General features: G+C 42.4%; 1 protein-coding gene and 1 long non-coding RNA gene across 2 annotated transcripts in view; one reads left to right on the top strand and one right to left on the bottom strand.

Moving 5' to 3' along the window:
• Positions 1-201: 201 nt before the first annotated feature.
• The window catches only part of LOC128698448 (cytochrome P450 2L1), a gene marked incomplete at its 5' end in the record, with an annotated part of 178,667 nt that continues 159,291 nt past the window's right edge, over positions 202-19,577 (bottom strand). The window contains 1 exon segment of the mRNA XM_070080367.1: positions 202-1,593. Coding sequence (XP_069936468.1) covers positions 1,412-1,593 — 182 coding nt within the window.
• On the top strand, positions 17,187-19,319 carry LOC138851334 (uncharacterized). The gene is made up of 2 exons (XR_011391163.1): positions 17,187-18,825; positions 18,915-19,319. It is a non-coding gene; the product is annotated as an uncharacterized lncRNA (long non-coding RNA).

The raw sequence follows: 19,577 nt of genomic DNA, 5'->3' as shown, positions 1-19,577 counted from the left end.
GGCGTAAACAGTCAAAGGGTTAATAGACACTCAGACAAACTTCCTCCCTCATTACTATATTCAGTACCAACAAGTGCATCGATAAGACATGTGTAACACCTGGTTACTTCACTGGAAAGATCTTTACATGTGTTTCACCAGTGTAAAGGTCCACTCCGAGGTTACTTGGTAAAGGTTACAGATTATGAGTAAAAATATATATTGAAGTGCCAAGAGTGTAATATTTTTATTTTCAGAGATATTTTTGTAGAATAATCTGTACTATAAATAATAGTTAATGTTTAGTAATTTGCTAGAGCACTGTTAAATAGTCTATCTATTTACAATAGTATGCTCTGCAGAGAAACACAGTCCAGTTTTACTAAATTTCGGGTAAAATATATTGGTTTCTCAAATGTACTCTACCAATTTTGACTCACGAAATCAAAATAACATGATTGTAAACAAATCATAGAGAGGGTGGGGTTCTAACTTCCCCAGTTCCATATATTTTCTAGCAATTTTGATTCCATGTTAATATATGCTTATGTACAATGCATAAAATAAAGCAGAATAAAAATAAAAAGTACAGTAAATCCTCCATATAATGGACCTCTGTAGAACGGACTTTGGAAATACAGTACAAAATCTGCTGGGTGAATCATTTTGGAAACAATGGATAAAGTCCACTGAATATATAACTGTTTGTCACTGTTACAATCATGGAAAAAAATGTCTTCTCTCTCCACTGAAATTGCCATTTGTAGCCCCAAATTATTCTGTTACATGGAGGGTTTACTGTAAATGATTAACAATACTCTTATTGCTAAACATAATGAGAGAAAAATTGGGGGTCTGCACCTTGACAGCAACCTGAAATTAAACACCCATATCCAACACACAACATAAAAAGTATCCGTGAGAATAATAACTAGACAAAAGAGCTGCAGAAAGAATGATCACACAGTTCACTGCTCGACAACAACCTCTTCCCCAACTCTTCAAAGACTTAAACCTACTCACTATACCAAGCATTCACTCTTGCTACTGTGCATCTTACATTTACAAAAATAAATTCTAACATTAATCCCATAAGCAATGTATGTCCTTTTATATTCATATTTTAGGCCTAGATTTACTGCTCACTTAATATATGGTAGATAAACATGTTATAGACTTTTATACATATTTGAAAGTGAAAAATACGATGTTTCACTTTACAACAGTAGCCCAGAACCTGCTGTACAAGAAGGGCCTGCCTGTATATTATACAGACTGACATATATTATTACTTTACTGGCATATATTATTACTTAATAGAAAGCTCCTTGATATGCAAAACATTGTGAGCAGCTTTAAAACTCAAATATGATTACAATTCATAGGATGGTTATAGGGTGCATAACAAAGATATTAAACTTTCTTTAGTACACTACTTCCTGATAGTAATAACAATATCTTGATATTTTGGAAACAGCGAGAATGGGATGTTTTGCGGCGACAAGTCAATCTGTTTTGAGGTTGGTGGAGAGAAGCTGAAGTTCTGGAGCAATGCTGCTGAGAAGATAAACAACTCCATCCTGGCCAAAGACTCTCCCAGACACTGCCGTCGACCTGGTGACAAATTTGGTGTGTGAATTTTAGCATTACAGATTAGAAATAGAGGCTCAACACTGTGACTGGAATAATTCAAAAATAACCTGCACATAGAAGAGAGCAGCTTATGGTCCTACTTGGATCATTTATAAGTCACATCAATACAAAGGTGCATTAGTGTAACTTGTCTCCCTGTCTTATATATACTGACTCCCTCACCTTCATGTGTCAATATGACTTGTAAATGGTCCAGGTTGGACTGAAACATCATTATAAGCTTCTCTCTGCTATGTGCAGGTTATTTGTGTATTACAAATTAGGCCAGATGTAGAAAAGAGATATTTTTGTTTTTCTACCTCAAAATGAAAAACACGTAATTTTTCTTACAATCATGTACAATGATATATTTAATCTACTTATACATTCATTATATACTCAATATTATTTGTATACATTTAATGTCCCTAAAAAATATATATATGTATTATTTATTGCCATCATAACATTAAGTTAGGGTTAAGTTTGCCCAAAATGCTCTACATAACTATGGGCTTTCTGCATGCATTCAAGTCTTACTCATTCCTGTATATATAATGTGTCATATGCAAATAAGCTTCAATTTAAAAATTTGGACTCGCTCATTTAACTGCTGTCATGCCAGAAGTGTGCCGAGGTCCCTAATTCAGAATTATTACATTTATAATAATAATAATAATAATAATAATAATAATAATAATAATAATAATAATAATAATAATATTTTATTTCTGCATGATACAATGGTTGTACAGAAGAGAATGAATAACACTAGGTGAACATGCTGAAAGCCCTGGTATATGCAGAGCATTTTGAGCAAATTTAAGACTAACTTAAGATTAAGAGGGCAATAACAATAAGTTATATTTAGGAGATTACAAAGAATACAAGATAACTGAATATCCTATTAGTTCATTCTAAATGACTAATATAGTGTAATGGTGAGACTTACAGGTTTGGGAGGGTTACAGAGTAGGTATATTTTCTTTAAGATGTTTTACATATGTTCATGACATTGAGAATATTCATTTATAGTTTTTACATATTTAGCTGATGCTGAGATATGCTAGGGAGATAAGGTGCTTTTTAACCATAGTTTTGAAGATGCTGAGTCAGCAGTTCTGGAGATTTCTGGGCCTTTTTATGTACATTGAATTTTTGAAGAAATTTAGCCAGGCTCAGGTAATGTCATAGAGATAGAAATTTTTGTGCCTAGTATTATGTCTATAGGTCCTTTTGCAACTATCAGGAAAATGCTTCAGTTTGGAATTCATATTAGATTTTATTGTTCTGTAAATGTAGGTTGCACAGTAGTAAGAGTGAATGTTTTATTTAGGAGCAGATTTATGTCTTTGAAGAGAGAGTGGGAGGGGTGTTGTCTAGCAGGGGACTGTGTGATTATATGTCTAGCAGGGGACTGTGTGATTATATGTCTAGCAGGGGACTGTGTGATTATATGTCTAGCAGGGGACTGTGTGATTATATGTCTAGCAGGGGACTGTGTGATTATATGTCTAGCAGGGGACTGTGTGATTATATGTCTAGCAGGGGACTGTGTGATTATATGTCTAGCAGGGGACTGTGTGATTATATGTCTAGCAGGGGACTGTGTGATTATATGTCTAGCAGGGGACTGTGTGATTATATGTCTAGCAGGGGACTGTGTGATTATATGTCTAGCAGGGGACTGTGTGATTATATGTCTTGCAGGGGACTGTGTGATTATATGTCTAGCAGGGGACTGTGTGATTATATGTCTAGCAGGGGACTGTGTGATTATATGTCTAGCAGGGGACTGTGTGACTATATGTCTAGCAGGGGACTGTGTGATTATATGTCTTGCAGGGGACTGTGTGATTATATGTCTAGCAGGGGACTGTGTGATTATATGTCTAGCAGGGGACTGTGTGATTATATGTCTAGCAGGGGACTGTGTGATTATATGTCTAGCAGGGGACTGTGTGATTATATGTCTAGCAGGGGACTGTGTGATTATATGTCTAGCAGGGGACTGTGTGATTATATGCACTGCAGCTTTTTGCTGGGTTATTATTGGCTTCAGGTGAGTTGCTGTTATGGATCCCCAGCACAAATGGGATAGGTGAGGTAGGAGAAGATCAGAGAATAGTACAGGTACTCCATCACAAATCCGGCATCATTGAGACCTGTAGTGTGCCGGATTGCAGAGTGGTTAGGTTAGAATACACTTATTAAAATTAACCATTATTATTATTATAATAAAAAAGAAGCGCTAAGCCACAAGGACTATACAGCGCTGCAGGGCAGGAAGGAAGCGAGGGCATCAGGTGGCAAAAGGGAGATGGATGAGTAATAGGTTACGGATAACAGCGGGGTAGTGGATGGTGAAAGGGTAAAGGGCAGCAAGAGACTGAACTAGAAAGGGCTGAGGGGAGTGCGAAAAGTATCATCAGAGTTTGTGGAGTAAATCAGTCGTTGTCAAGAAGTCAATGAGAGAGTCAGGATTAAAGGAGGGTCCATCAGCAAGAAGGGAAGGTAAAGAGAGAGTAGTAGAACGAAGACGACGTTGGAGGTAAATTCTGCGTGCTCGTTGATAGAGAGGGCAGTCTAACAGAATGTGGCTAATCGATACTGGAACTTGACACTGCTCACAGAGAGGAACAGGGTGCCTCTCCATGAGATACCCATGAGTAAGACGAGTGTGGCCAATGCGAAGGCGGGAGAGAGTGGTCTCCCAACCTCGGCACTGATGACAAGAAGACGGCCAGTAACCTATGCTCGGTTTAATAGAATGACGTTTGTTACCGAGCAGAGTTGACCAACATTGTTGCCAACGGGTGCGAAGGTGGGTAGCTATTGCAGCAAAATAGTCCAGAAATGGAACACCTCGATAGGAAATTGGTAGGTCATGTACTGCTGACCGCGCAGCAGTGTCTGCCTGTTCATTGCCCTGTACGTCGACATGACCAGGGACCCAACAAAAAACAATATCTTTATGTTTGGTAGAGATACGGCGTAGCCAAAGTTGGATACGGAGAACTAGGGGATGAGATGTATCAAATTTTCGTATAGCCTGTAGAGCACTAAGGGAGTCTGAGACTACTACAAATGATGACACAGGCATAGATGCGATACGAATAAGTGCTGCAAGAATGGCATACAGTTCAGCAGTAAAAATGCTAGCTGAAGATAGTAAATGCCCCCGTACGACGCTGTCCGGAAACACTGCTGTGAATCCGACGCCGTCTGAAGACTTAGAGCCATCTGTGTACACAGCGGTGGCATGAGAATGGGAGTGGAAGTGATCAAGAAAAAGAGAGCGGGAAGCCACCGTAGGCAGTTGAGCTTTCGAGCAAGGGAGTGAGAAAGAACAGACCCGAACAGCTGGAACTTCCCAGGGGGGTAGGGAAAAGTGAGATGCTACATGAACATATAAAGGTGGTAACTGAAGGGAAGACAAGAGTGAATGTAGGCGAAGAGAAAAGGGACGGAGCAAACAGGGGCGGCGAACGAATAAAGAATGTCTACTAATATCAGTGACCATTCTATAAATGGAAGGATTGTGTAGATCGTGAGAGCGTACATAGTAACGAAGGCAATGGGCATCACGGCGATCAGACAAGGATGGAACATTTGCTTCTGTATAGAGGCTCTCAACAGGGGAAGAGCGAAAAGCACCAAGGCACAAACGTAAGCCTTGGTGATGGATAGAGTTAAGGCTAGAGAGAGTAGCAGGAGAGGCCGCGGAATAAATCTGGTCACCATAATCGAGTTTCGATAAAACGAGGGCTGAATGTAGGCAAAGCAGAGTTCGACGATCAGCTCCCCAGGAAAGATAAGCAAGGGTTTTAAGAAGGTTTAGCCGGCTGTGACAAGTTGCCTTCAGAGAGGTAATGTGAGGTTTCCAGGTTAACCGACGGTCAAAGAGAAGGCCTAGAAACCTGACTGTATCATGTTCGGGGATACGGGAGCCATAGAGATACAAAGGATGATCGGAGATAACAGAGCGTCTAGTGAAAGTAATTTGGTGAGTTTTGGTACTTGAAAATTTAAACCCATGTGTGGTGGCCCAAGTGGAAACACGGTCGACCGCATGCTGGAGAGAAACTGCAATAAGGTGACAGTCAGCGCCTGCACAAGCAATAGCGAAGTCATCAACATAGAGTGATGACCAAATATTGGGTGGAAGAACAGAGGCCAAATCATTTATAGCAAGGAGAAAAAGTGTTGTGCTTAGAACACATCCCTGAGGGACACCTTCAGCTTGGACAAAGTCCGGGGAAAGAACATTATTGACTCGAACACGGAAATGTCTGTCAGTTAAAAAGTTCTTAAGGAAGGATGGTAGATTGCCTCGGAGGCCTAAGGAAAGGGCCTGGGCCAAAATATTATACCTCCAAGTTGTGTCATATGCCTTCTCAAGGTCAAAAAATATGGCAATAACTGAGTGATTATTCTCAAAGGCATTACGAACATACGTATCCAAGCATAGTAAGGGGTCTATGGTAGAACGACCCTTACGAAAGCCACATTGACTAGCGGAGAGACTGTTGTGAGTCTCTAAATACCACATTAAACGTCGATTTACGAGGCGTTCCATCACTTTGCAAACTGCACTAGTAAGAGCGATGGGGCGATAGTGGGAGGCATCATGTCCTGTAGTACCTGGTTTGCGGAAAGGGAGAACAATGGCAGATTTCCACAGCTGGGGAAGAACTCCTTGTGCCCAAATAAGATTGAAGAGGTGTAAGAGGACTACAAGGGCTGACCGATGTAAATGTTGTAACATACGAATATGAATGTCATCAGGCCCAGCTGCCGATGATCGGCAAGCTGAGAGCGTTGCCTCCAGTTCTTGAAGTGTAAAAGGCACATTATACTGTTCTTCTCCGAGAGAAGAAAAGTCCAAGGGTACTAACTCTCTGGCAGACTTTGAGGAAAGAAACGAGGGGCATAGATGGAGCCCTCGGGAAATACAGACCAGATGTGTGCCAAGTTCAATGGCAACGTCGAGAGGGTTTGCTATATCAACACCAGTGACCCGTAGAACAGGAGCCGGGTCAGGAGAGTATTTACCACTCAATTTCCTCACTTTTTTCCAGACTGCACTCATAGAAGAAGCAGAGGTGATGGTGGAAACATAGTCTCGCCAACAAGTGCATTTAGCTTCACGGATGACACGGCGAACGATCGCACGCTTCTGCTTAAAATCAACAAGTCTCTCAGCGGTTCTATTGTACCGGTACCTGCCCCATGCAGCACGTTTCAAACGTACTGCACGAGCACAAGCAGGAGACCACCAAGGCACGCACTTCTGAGAATGCCTGCCTGAGGTTTGGGGTATAGAATGAGAAGCTGCGCTATAAACTGATGTCGAGAAGATGTGTAGGAGCTCATCAATGGAGGATGAAGAAGGAACCTCACTAAAAGCAGTGAGGTGTGAGTAAAGATCCCAATTTGCCCGATCAAATTGCCAGCGAGGGCTACGGAAAGGTGGTGAATAGGAAGGAGAAGTAAGAATGATCGGAAAATGATTGCTGTCATGTAAGTCTGGTAGAACAGACCAGGTGAAGTCTAGTGCAGTGGAGGAAGAGCAGACTGATAGATCGATGCAAGAGAGAGTATGAGTACGAGGATCAAAATGGGTGGGAGTACCCGTATTTAAAACATGGAGGGGGTGAGAGGCAAGAAAAGCCTCCAACTGAATGCCACGTGAGTCACAATGAGACCCCCCCCAGAGGAAATGGTGGTCATTAAAATCACCAAGTAACAGAAGTGGTGGTGGTAAGGATGAAACAAGAAAGGCAAAGTCTGGGATAGAAAATGCTCGAGAAGGAGAGAGATATAAAGAACATATTGTAAACCACATATTCAAGTGGATACGGGCTGCAGTGTAATGCAGCGAGGTATGGACAAACAGTTGACAGTACGGAATATCATTGCGTAGAAGAAGGGCACTTTCATTAAAGATCCCATCTGAGAAAGGATCCGAAGAATACAATAAATTATAGCCTGAGATAGGTTGGAAAACAGCCGAGTGTAATTTTGGTTCTTGTAAGCAAGCACCAACAGGGAAAAACCTGGAAAGCAACATCTGAAGCTCACCCCGATTACCCCTGAGGCCGCGGATATTCCACTGTAAATAGGCCATGATTGGCGATGAAGAAAATATCAGGAATCTGTAGGTAAAGGCACCTACGGACTAGAGGGGTTAGAAAAGTCAACGTGTGGTGGCATTGGAAGATGTTCAAGTAGCGAAGGAACGGAGCGTTGCGAAGAATGGGGTTGTGAAGATGGAGGAGAGGGAAGAGAAGGAACAGGAAGTGAATCAGTGTCCATTGAAGGTTTAGTCTCTGCAATATATTCTGAAATGGCTTCAAGTGTTTCTGAATTCAAAGATGTATGGGAGACCATATTGGAGATAGGAGCAGGAGGGTGAGTAAAGATTGGGACAGTAATGGACTGTACCAAAGTAGAGGGGGAGGGAAAAGTGTAAGGGACTGGAGATGAAGTGTGGGGGGGGACAGAAGAGGCAGAAACCTGGGAGGTGACAGAAGAGGGAGAAACTTGGGAGGGGACGGGGGTGGAAGGCATAGTACGAGGAGGAGGGTGAATCTCCACACTTGTAATAGAGCCAGAGAGAGGGGAAGAACTAGGTACAGAGACTGGAAAGGTAAAGTGTGGAGGTGGAAGAAGGGAAGGAAGGGGCAAAGAAGATTTGAGCAATGTGGATTTTTTGGACTTCTGAGTAGAGGGGCGATTGGTATTAGGTGTCGTACGAGGTCTTGTCGATACTGGGGCTTGTGAGGAAGGACGCGAAGATGTGAGAACAGACTGAGTTGTAGTTGGGACGTCAGAGCCAAGGACAGCAAAAGGATTAGATGCCGTAGTGGCTATGGGAGGGGTAACAACAGAGGAGGCTGCAGAAGATGGGACCCCAGAAGTGGGGGGACGTTTGGAAACACGAGAATAAGAAACACGGGGTAGTCTCCCTTGGAGGCGGAGATGAGTAACTGCCATAGCATAAGGGAGACCTTCTGCCTCTTTGAGGCAACGGATTTCACGTTCATTTAAGTAGACCTGGCAACGGCGGGAGTACGAAGGGTGAGCTTCATTACAATTAAGGCAAGATGGAGGTTGACTGCAAGATGTATTAGAATGGTCGTCGGCACCACAGACTAGGCATTAAGCCATAGATCTGCAATATTTCGCTGGGTGACCAAAACGCCAGCAATTTCTACATTGTTGCGGTGTAGGTATCACCTTTCGAACTTGTAACCGATGTCCTGCGACATATGCAGAGGACGGGAGTTCTCGGCTGTCAAAAGTTAAACGAGCCACATTGCAAGGGTAACGTCTCCACCCCCGGGCAGGAAGGACATAAGTGTCTACTTTGAGGATTGGGAGATCCTGGAGTTCCAGCTGTTCAAAAATGTCATTGCCACATGACTGGAAATTCTGTTGGACTATGGTATGGGGCAGAATGACAGTACCACTACAAGAATTGAGAGAAAGATGTTTTTCAATAGTGATAGGAGTAGTATCGATATTCGAAAGGAGAGAAAGATCATGAGCTTGGGTAGCATTCTGGACAGTGACGATGCACATACCGCTCTTGAGAGCGTGAAATGAAATACTATCTCTGCCAACATGACGCAGGAGCGCTTTGGCAATACTATGGTCAGAAAGGTAGGCAGAAGAAGAAGTTGGTCTTAAAGTAAAGAATTTAGTCCATTGTGTGGTCCGAAACTGAGCGTGGAGAGGGAGTGCTTGACGTGTCGGTCTTTTCCGAGTAGAATGGGAAGGTAACGACGGAGCATCATCAGGAGATTGACGTTGGCGTTTAGGAGTAGGACCGGAGTTGGTCCAGCATGAAATGGGTGGGCGATTCGAAAATTGCCGTACCGTAGAGGGAGAAGCCGGAAGCATAGTCAAAGGAGAGCGGAGTTCAGACAAATCGAAGGAGTCAGTCGAAGCCCCGGTACCTGAAGCGGGTGAGGAAACAGCACCAGCAAGAGGTACAGGGGCATCAGGAGTGTCCGAAGAGTGGTCTAAACACAAGGCAGGGTCAGAATGGGGTGCGGTATCAAGAAGGGGCCCGGGGGTAGTGGTTTCATGGACTAGGGCTGCCATGGTTAGGTTACTCCTTTGCTTTTTGTTTTTAAGAAAAAAAAAGAAAGAAGAAAAGAAAATAAAAATAAAAAAAAGAATAAAAAAAGGGGGGAGCGGGGAGGAATAGTTCCCAGGAGGAATGAAAGGGCCGGAAATCTCCCTCCGCGCCCAAGAGGACCTCAACACCGCTAGTAGCGCAGATGCAGCATGGAACCCGTGCCATACCCTACCCTTCATGCCAGTAAACCAGCAATCCGGGATAGCAACCTCACATCTGCCGAGCTACCTCGGTGGACAAAAGAGAGGGCGGCCAGATATCCGCCACAAAGCATACCTCCTTCGGCCACCACCCCTGGAATCCGAAAGGTGGCTTCCAGAGATACACCCGTCGCCCAAAAGACACCCCAAGCTACTCCGGGATACCGGAGAGGGATCGGGACATCCCCAGGCAATCCAGATACCACGGCAAACTACGCCACTGCCAAGAACCTCAATGGAATGGGATGGACCCCGGTGTCCTTTCCCCTACCTAGGAACTAGCGCGCCTGTGGGAGAAATCCCGAAGGCCAAAAAGAGGAAGGGCAAAAGGGAGGGGTGAGGAGGAGGAGGAGGAATGGAAAAAGGGGAGGATGGGGAGGATGGGATAGGGGAGGGGAGAATGGGGGGTAATTAGGTTCGGTCTGAGGAAGAAGACCGACAGGGCTAATTCCTCAGACCAAGAGCCTCTTCACCACGCCAAGGAGCCCCCCTTGAAGAGGTTAAAATTAACCAACTTGACTTACACAAAGTTCATTGAACATCGGCAAAAATTGAGTATTTCCACTACTTTGAGCTCAATTTCAAGGTACTTTTCGTCAAGAAAGCAATCAAAATCATGTCTATTTCTGTAATATATCTTCCATTCTATCAAATGAGTCAAAAAAAAATGACAATACAACCATAAAAACCATATGAAAATATACTGCAAAGAGGCGGCTAATGGCTGAGAAGTGAACTCCCTTATTTATCGTCCATATTTTTTATTTTTGTTGTACGTTAAGAAGCATCTTTCCATCATACATTGCCCAAGTTTCAATGAGATAGCTCAACAAATAACCGAGGAAAAAAAAATATTTACCAAAAATCATATATGGCAAGCCCAAACCAGCTACTGGAAATAAGTCACTTTGTCTGACTTTTCTGGGTTATCCTAGGTTCTCTATACATACACTGCTATGTATGATAATCTATGTAACTGTATTTGTGTATACCTGAATAAACTTATTCACTTCTAGTCTGTCAACTGAGTACAAGAAACCGCCCATTGACTTATTTCAACTACCCAATAAAGTGGTCAGAAATTGACAATTTGGCCGATTTCACACAAATTTCAACAGATGCCAATTTCAAAATAGGGTCCAGAAAAAACAATGCAGACATTCCTGACACTAAAATAACATTTTCTCTGTTCATTAGTCACGGCTACAGGCCCCTCTTATATTACTCTTGCTTACCATTTGAAATTTTTATTCACAAAAAAATAGAAGATTTACTGTTATGCAGACTACTGCATTATTGTAATAATTGTATAAATAATGTCAATCCATTCTTGACTCCGTACTGGAATTTAGACTGGCAGGCGGACAGGTATTGGACGGTGACGTCATTTGTTTACTCTTGAGCTTCGCTAAAGAATAGAACATTTTCGCTACTGTGAGAGCAATTTCAAGGTACTTTTTGTCATGAAAGCAATCAAAATCATATCTATTTCTGTAATATATCTTTCATTCTATCAAATGAGACCGAAAAAATGAGAATATAACCATAACAACCATACAAAAATATACCGCTAAGCGGCCGCTAATGGCTGAGAAGTGAACTCTGCTATTTGTGGTCTGATTTCTTTCATATTTGGTGTACGTGAAGAAGTGTCTTTCCATCATACATTGCCCAAGTTTGAATAAGATAACCCAACAAACAACTGAGAAAATAATAATAATATAATAATAATAATAAAAATAATAATATCTTTATTTACTACACATACATGTACAAGGTATACAGGCCTAGCTGACATCAGTGACATACTACTGTATAGAAAAGCCACTTGTTATGCTGAGTATTTCAAGAAAATTAGGTCAGTGTCCCTGGATAACACCCACACTAGTCGACTAACACCCAGGTACCCATTTACTGATGGCTGGGAATCGAATATTTACCAAAAATCATAAATGGTGTTATGGGGCTATAGGACCCAACATGTATTTATAAGTAACAGTTACTCTGGAATACCTAATTATATTGAATTGATGGGGACTTTGCTCTAAATGTCAGAAGGACTGATCAACCTTATGACTGAGAGGCAGCTGGGTCAAGCCTATTTTTCTCAATATAATAGGTTATACTATAGACACATAAACACACAATTTAAATAAGTAGTTTATAAAGTTGTATTTCCTTTTGTAAAAGTAAAATTAAGATGTGGTAGAATTGTGGTAACTGGAGAATTGTGCTTGGCAAATAAGTAGTTTATAAAGTTGTATTTCCTTTTGTAAAAGTAAAATTAAGGTGTGGTAGAATTGTGGTAACTGGAGAATTGTGCTTGGCAACAGTCTTTTGTTTTGGTGGGAGGAGCTTAGCCTCTTTCTCTCTCTCCCTCGCACTGACTCTCGCTCTCTGTGGCTGGCCTTCAACCTGGCAGGATCTCTGGGTCCTTCTTCTATCTTTTGGGGCATTATGTGTGCTCCAGGGGTGAGTTTTTATAATTTAAGTTGTGACCACCATACCCAGGGTGACTAAAGTGTGTCAAAACACTGGTTAGCCCAGAGTTATGTCAAGAAGAGAGGACAAAAGTTGTTGAGATACACCATGTGGGAGAACAGCTATGCAGTGTGTAGATCGTTGTTTTGAAAATGTGAGGCTGTAATTGTATATTCTGTACATATCTATTGAGAATACAGTTATATTTTTATAGTAGTAGTTTACATAACCTGTGAAAAGGGCTGGTGAAAGGGTATCAGAGACACTCAGGATGATCAGCCATGATGTAAGTATTACCCCTAGACAAATAAGGTCATTAAGTAAAAGCTACCCCACACTAGAACATGTAGTGAGAACCTTACTATCAAAGTAATAAGGGACAAACCAACGTAACATGGGAGCTTGACCGGGAGAGTTATTTGACTGCTAAAATAACTCAAAACATTCTTTGAACTATATGTGCTGGTATGGGGTAATAACAGTTGCATGTTTCTGGTAGAAGATTTACCAAGGTGGGGTCAGTGGAAGTGTTGTTTTCATATATTAGTTTACAGGTTGTTTTTCTCCTAAGGTGGGAGAAAGGTTAAGTAACACATGTGTTGTGGTTATGGTAAGTGCTATGTGCATAGTTTACATTCAATTTGTGTTATTTTATGTGCCTGTGGGAACTTTGTCCACTGATACTGTAAGAGGGAAGCAAGTGTTTAAAGATAAAACTATGTCAGAAGATGAGTCTTCAGATTTTTTAGGCTTCAGGGAAGAAGGTAATAATTCATCAGTAAACATGCCTGTTAATAGTGAAGATGAGGAATCACCTACTCCAGGTGATATGGAAATGGAGAGAATGAGACTTAAATTAGCAGTACTAGAGGCTCAGATGAACTTAATGAAAGCTAAGGAGGAAGAACGTCAAAGGTTAGGAGGTTCAGAACAAGAGCCTGAGCAGTACTTTAACATAACTAAAGCTGCAAATTTTGTCCCTAAGTTTACAGAGAGTGACCCAGATAGATATTTTTCTTTCTTTGAGAAGACTGGTTTGGAGCAAGGTTGGCCCAAACAGAAGTGGGCTACCCTAGTTCGCACACAACTTGTGGGTAAAGGATTCCAGAGAGTAGAGACTCTGGAGGGGCAAAATTTTTCTGATTATGATAAGATTAAAGAGGAAGTATTGCTTGCATACCAAATGATACCTGAGAAATATAGACAAAAGTTCAGAAATAAAAAATTTCGGGATGGGCAGACCTTAACTGAGTTTGGGAATGAGAAACTGTTCCTTTTTAAGAAATGGGTTTGTTCTAAAGGAGTTAATAAAGACTATAACAAATTAGTAGATCTGATGGTTCATGAGGAATTGTACAATACAATCCCTGTTGACCTCAGAGAATATTTAGAGGACAAAAACCCAGATAATCTTTCCGAAGCACTGGATCTAGGTGACCGATTCTTGGCTCGCAGGGAATTGGTAAGTAAAAACAGTTATGCTCCTTCTGAAAATTTCCCCACTCGTTCTAAACCTTATTCCAAGTCCTATGGTCATAAAGGTAAATGGGACAAGAATTTTCAGGGACAAATGAAGGCTGAGGCACCCTCTAAAATAGAAAGAAAAGGTAAGTCAGCTGGAGCTCAAAGTTTACCTAGACAATCAGATAATTTTTCAGGTCCTCGAGTAAACAGTACCAGTCCTACACCAAATGGTAAAAATACCTTTAAGAGCTATGCCTGTTACTACTGTAACAAAACTGGACACACACAAAAGTTTTGCTGGTCAAGGCAGCGAGATCAGGAAAGGGAGGAACCACCCCAGAGGACTCTAACTGCAGACACACATCCAGTTGCCTGTATTTGGTCTTCAAAGCAAGGTGAGGAGGTACCTTTGGGTCTAGACCCCAGGATGCAGGTATTTTCTAGTAAGTCCACAGTTGCTTTGCATAAGGATGTGGGTAGGGTTGAGAATATAGTGTCCTTGAGAGATGGATGTAGCACCTACTCCTTGCTACGTGCTGGAGTGTTGCCAATGTCTAAGGATACCTATACTGGAGTAGATGTATTATTGAAGGGTATTACGGGTTCAACCATAAGGACACCAGTACACAAATTATGGGTAGAATCTGCATACCAAGTTGGCTATCTCCCTGTAGGTATCTCAGATGAAATTCCCTTCGAAGGGGTCGACCTCTTATTAGGGAATAATGTTATGGGCCTGTTAGACAGTGAAGAACCACTAGTATGGGGGCAACCAGGCCCCAAAGTTTGGGAGAAGAAGGCTAGGGAGACCCTGCCAGACCTTTTTCCTGTTGGTGCCATCACACGAAGTATGTCTCGTGACCAGGATACCAAGGGTAATCCTTATATTTCTCATGAGGATGGTGAGGACTTAGGTTTGGAAACTCTATTTTCTGATGTTGAACTGCAGTCAACTAAAGAAAAGGATACCACAACCCGAGTTGAGTCTAATCGGTGCAGAGATCAAGGTAGTAGTGTGAGGGAGATTGGGCCTACTATGATGCAGCTAATTGCTGCACAGGGGTGTGATGACACACTTAAGTCGATCAGAGCCTCGGCTGTGACTGAGGAGGAATCTTTACGTTTAAATAAATGCTTCTATTTCAGGAAAGGTATACTCATGAAGAAGGCACCTTCGGTTGCAGTACCAGTAGAAGGAGAGCCAAGTTTTTGTCACCAGGTCGTGGTGCCTGAGCCTTATAGAAACCATGTTCTTAGCTTAGTGCATGACACACCTCTAGGTGGACACCTAGGTATTGCTAAAACAGTATCCAGGGTTTCCAGGCACTTCTTCTGGCCTCGGCTGTGGGAGACGGTGGGAGATTATATAAAGACCTGTCATGCCTGCCAAATTATAGGGAAACCTAATCAAAGCATTAAACCTGTTCCCCTTCAGCCGATTTCAGCACCAGGTGAACCCTTCAGCAAGCTGGTAGTGGATGTCGTTGGCCCACTCCCAAGGACCAGAATGGGAAATAATTATTTACTAACAATAATTTGCTCCACTACCAGGTACCCAGAAGCAATCCCTCTACGCAAGATAACCGCTCGAGTGGTCTTAAGGGCTTTGATGAAGTTCTTTTCCCATGTTGGCTTTCCTCGGGAGGTACAAACAGATCAAGGGTCTAACTTTACCTCGAAATTATTTAGGAATGTGTTAAAGGGGTTAGATGTACAGCCCAAATTTTCAACTGCCTATCACCCTCAGTCTCAGGGAGTGATAGAGAGATTTCATCAAACTCTTAAGACAATGATGCGAGCTTATTGTATGAATAACACTAGTGATTGGGATGAGGGTATCCCTTTTCTCTTGTTTGCCGTGCGGGAAAGCACCCAAGAATCTCTCAGTTTCAGCCCTTTCGAGCTTGTCTATGGTCATCCAGTGAGGGGACCACTGACTATTCTCAAGGAGCATTGGCTAGGTGGTGAAAATGAGGCTTCCCCGCCGGAAGATGTTCTCTTTTTCAGGAAACGGTTGGACCAGGCGAGACAGATGGCAGCAGACAATCTCAAAGCTAGTCAGAGGGCCATGAAGCAGCGGTACGACCAAAGGGCAGCCCCTCGCTCCTTCAGTGTTGGAGAGGAAGTGTTAGCTTTGGAGCCGGTTCCGGGACATGCCTTGGCTGCACGATTTGATGGACCCTTTGTCATCACAGGCAGGTCTGGCCCCAATTATGTAATTAAGATGCCTGGCCGTCGCAAATCAGAAAGGACTGTGCACATTAACAGGTTGAAAAAATACCATTCTAGGGCAGGAGTTGCCGCTATTCAAGTTGAGTGTGACGATACTGAAAAACTTCCTGTAACAACAGAAGTAAGGCTGTGCAATTCAGCCATCTTGCAAAATCCCTTGGCACACATGAAGGGACTCAGTGTACAGGGAGCCTGTGACTTGGTTCAGCTACTCCAAAAATTTCCAGATTTGTTTGGGGATGTACCCAAAGTAAGTAAATTGCCTCCCCATGATGTGGATGTCGGGGAAGCTGTTCCAATAAAGCAGGCTCCTTACCGCATGAACCCAACAAAACAACTTCACATGGAGGAAGAAGTGAAATTCCTCCTTCAAAACCAGTTTGTAGTGCCTAGCGAGAGTCAGTGGGCATCTCCATGCCTGATGGTTCCCAAACCTGATGGATCTATGCGTATGTGCACTGACTATCGCAGAGTAAATGAAGTAACGAAGGCTGACTGTTACCCTTTGCCACGTATGGATGATGTGATTGATGCTGTGGGAGGGGCAAAGTTTGTGAGCAAACTGGACTTACTTAAAGGTTATTATCAGATACCCCTCAACCAGCGAGCCAAGGAAATTTCAGCCTTCGTCACTCCAGATGGGTTATTTCAATATAATGTTCTTCCTTTTGGGTTAAAAAATGCTCCTGTCACCTTCCAGCGTCATATAAATACTGTCATAAGGGGGTTGGATGGTGTGCGGGCCTATCTAGATGATATTGTGGTATTCGGTAACCAGTGGGAAACTCACTTGGTAAGATTACAGAAGTTGTTTGAATGTCTATCCCAAGCCAAACTAACCATCAATTTGAGCAAAAGTGAGTTTGGCCAAGCCAGTGTACAATTCTTAGGATATGTAGTTGGTCAGGGAAAAGTTGCCCCAATTCATGCTAAGGTGGAGGCCATTATAAATTTTCCTAGACCACAGAATCGGAAGGCAGTGATGAGGTTCCTGGGCATGGTGGGTTATTACAGACGTTTCTGCCCTAACCTCTCCCAGGTAACGTCACCACTGACAACTTTGACCAGTCCCAAAGTTCAATTCAACTGGGACAGCAAGTGTGACAGGGCTTTTGAAAATGTGAAAATGTTATTAGGGAATGCTCCTATCTTGAAAAGTCCTGAGTTTGAATGCCCCTTCTCTCTACAAGTGGATGCTAGTGATGTAGGGGTAGGTGCAATGTTGTTGCAGGGTGATGAGAGAGATAGCCTTCAGCCAGTTTGTTACCATTCAGCCAAATTAAAAAAGCATCAACGTGGTTATGCAACTGTAGAGAAAGAGGCTTTGGCTTTGGTGTTAGCTGTGCAGAAATTTGAAGTTTATATCAGTGCTTCCCCACATCCTGTAATAGTGTATAGTGACCATAACCCTCTGAGGTTTTTGCAAAGAATGAGAAACCACAATCAAAGACTCTTAAGATGGGCTTTGTTCCTACAGCCTTTTAATTTGAAAGTTAAATATATAAAGGGCTCAGAGAATGTGGTTGCTGATGCTCTCTCTAGATGTTTCATGTAGATGCATGGTGCATACTTTGTACATAGTGTTTGTCATGTGCTGACCTTGTTGTTTTTGCAGTGGTGAACTCTCGGCGAGCCTGAGTACTCTCTACCAGCCGTCTGACTGTAAAGGAGTTGAGTCGGAGCCAAAAGTGTGACGAGGGTCAGGGTGTACGTGAATGTGAGTTGAGGCAGTGGTTGACAACCTTCGGTAACATGAGACGTTCAGGAAGGTATGTGATGTTGTGTCTTGGTGTGCTCTATGTACAAAACGGCCCGACGATTTGCCTTTGTGGTCCCTTGGACCCCTCCATGTTCTATGACAGCCTCCTCTTCATAAGTTTGGAGGATCTGTGTGGAGTGGGACCTCGGAAGATGGGCTTAAGTGCCTGACCATGTTAAGGATCGTGAGTGTTGACTGGAAGTCTCACTGTTTGGTTCGGCCACCAAGTGAGAGACACCTTGACATGTTTTGTGAAGTTTCCTGCCTGGGGTACACCTGACTGCTCTGGGTTTGGCTCTACTCTCGTCTCCTGATCAGGAAGATGCCACCCTGGAGTACCAGTTGCTTGCTGGATTACCGTAGCAGAGGCACAGGCCTGTTGGTGCGGGCTTTCACAGTGGGCATTGTGTGCAAAATTTTGCATTGTAATGTGTATTGTTTAAAAGTCACTAAAATTGTAAATAGTTACACACTTGAGTATATGGGTATGGTTAAATTGCTTTTCTAAAAAATTCTGCAATCTCTTGTAAATAACAGTAAAGTGAAGAGTAGTTATGGTGCTGGGAAAATGTAGCATTTCTAGTAGTCTTGTTTACCGCCTTCAGACTTTAAGCAATATACTTTTTACTAGCCGTATCCTGAGGGACACAGCTAGCTTTTGTGAGACTTCGTCTGGAGGTGGGGGTGTTATGGGGCTATAGGACCCAACATGTATTTATAAGTAACAGTTACTCTGGAATACCTAATTATATTGAATTGATGGGGACTTTGCTCTAAATGTCAGAAGGACTGATCAACCTTATGACTGAGAGGCAGCTGGGTCAAGCCTATTTTTCTCAATATAATAGGTTATACTATAGACACATAAACACACAATTTAAATAAGTAGTTTATAAAGTTGTATTTCCTTTTGTAAAAGTAAAATTAAGGTGTGGTAGAATTGTGGTAACTGGAGAATTGTGCTTGGCAAATAAGTAGTTTATAAAGTTGTATTTCCTTTTGTAAAAGTAAAATTAAGGTGTGGTAGAATTGTGGTAACTGGAGAATTGTGCTTGGCAACAGTCTTTTGTTTTGGTGGGAGGAGCTTAGCCTCTTTCTCTCTCTCCCTCGCACTGACTCTCGCTCTCTGTGGCTGGCCTTCAACCTGGCAGGATCTCTGGGTCCTTCTTCTATCTTTCGGGGCATTATGTGTGCTCCAGGGGTGAGTTTTTATAATTTAAGTTGTGACCACCATACCCAGGGTGACTAAAGTGTGTCAAAACACTGGTTAGCCCAGAGTTATGTCAAGAAGAGAGGACAAAAGTTGTTGAGATACACCATGTGGGAGAACAGCTATGCAGTGTGTAGATCGTTGTTTTGAAAATGTGAGGCTGTAATTGTATATTCTGTACATATCTATTGAGAATACAGTTATATTTTTATAGTAGTAGTTTACATAACCTGTGAAGAGGGCTGGTGAAAGGGTATCAGAGACACTCAGGATGATCAGCCATGATGTAAGTATTACCCCTAGACAAATAAGACCATTAAGTAAAAGCTACCCCACACTAGAACATGTAGTGAGAACCTTACTATCAAAGTAATAAGGGACAAACCAACGTAACATATGGCTAACCCAAGCCAGGTATTAAAATAAGCCACGTTGACTTTTTTGGGTTATCCTAGGTTCTCTACACATGTT

Source organism: Cherax quadricarinatus, unplaced genomic scaffold (genome assembly GCF_038502225.1).
Source record: "Cherax quadricarinatus isolate ZL_2023a unplaced genomic scaffold, ASM3850222v1 Contig357, whole genome shotgun sequence".
NCBI classification, from domain to species: domain Eukaryota; kingdom Metazoa; phylum Arthropoda; class Malacostraca; order Decapoda; family Parastacidae; genus Cherax; species Cherax quadricarinatus.
The sequence above is the reverse complement of the archived record's forward strand: the minus strand, read 5'-3'. Positions and strand labels throughout refer to the sequence as shown.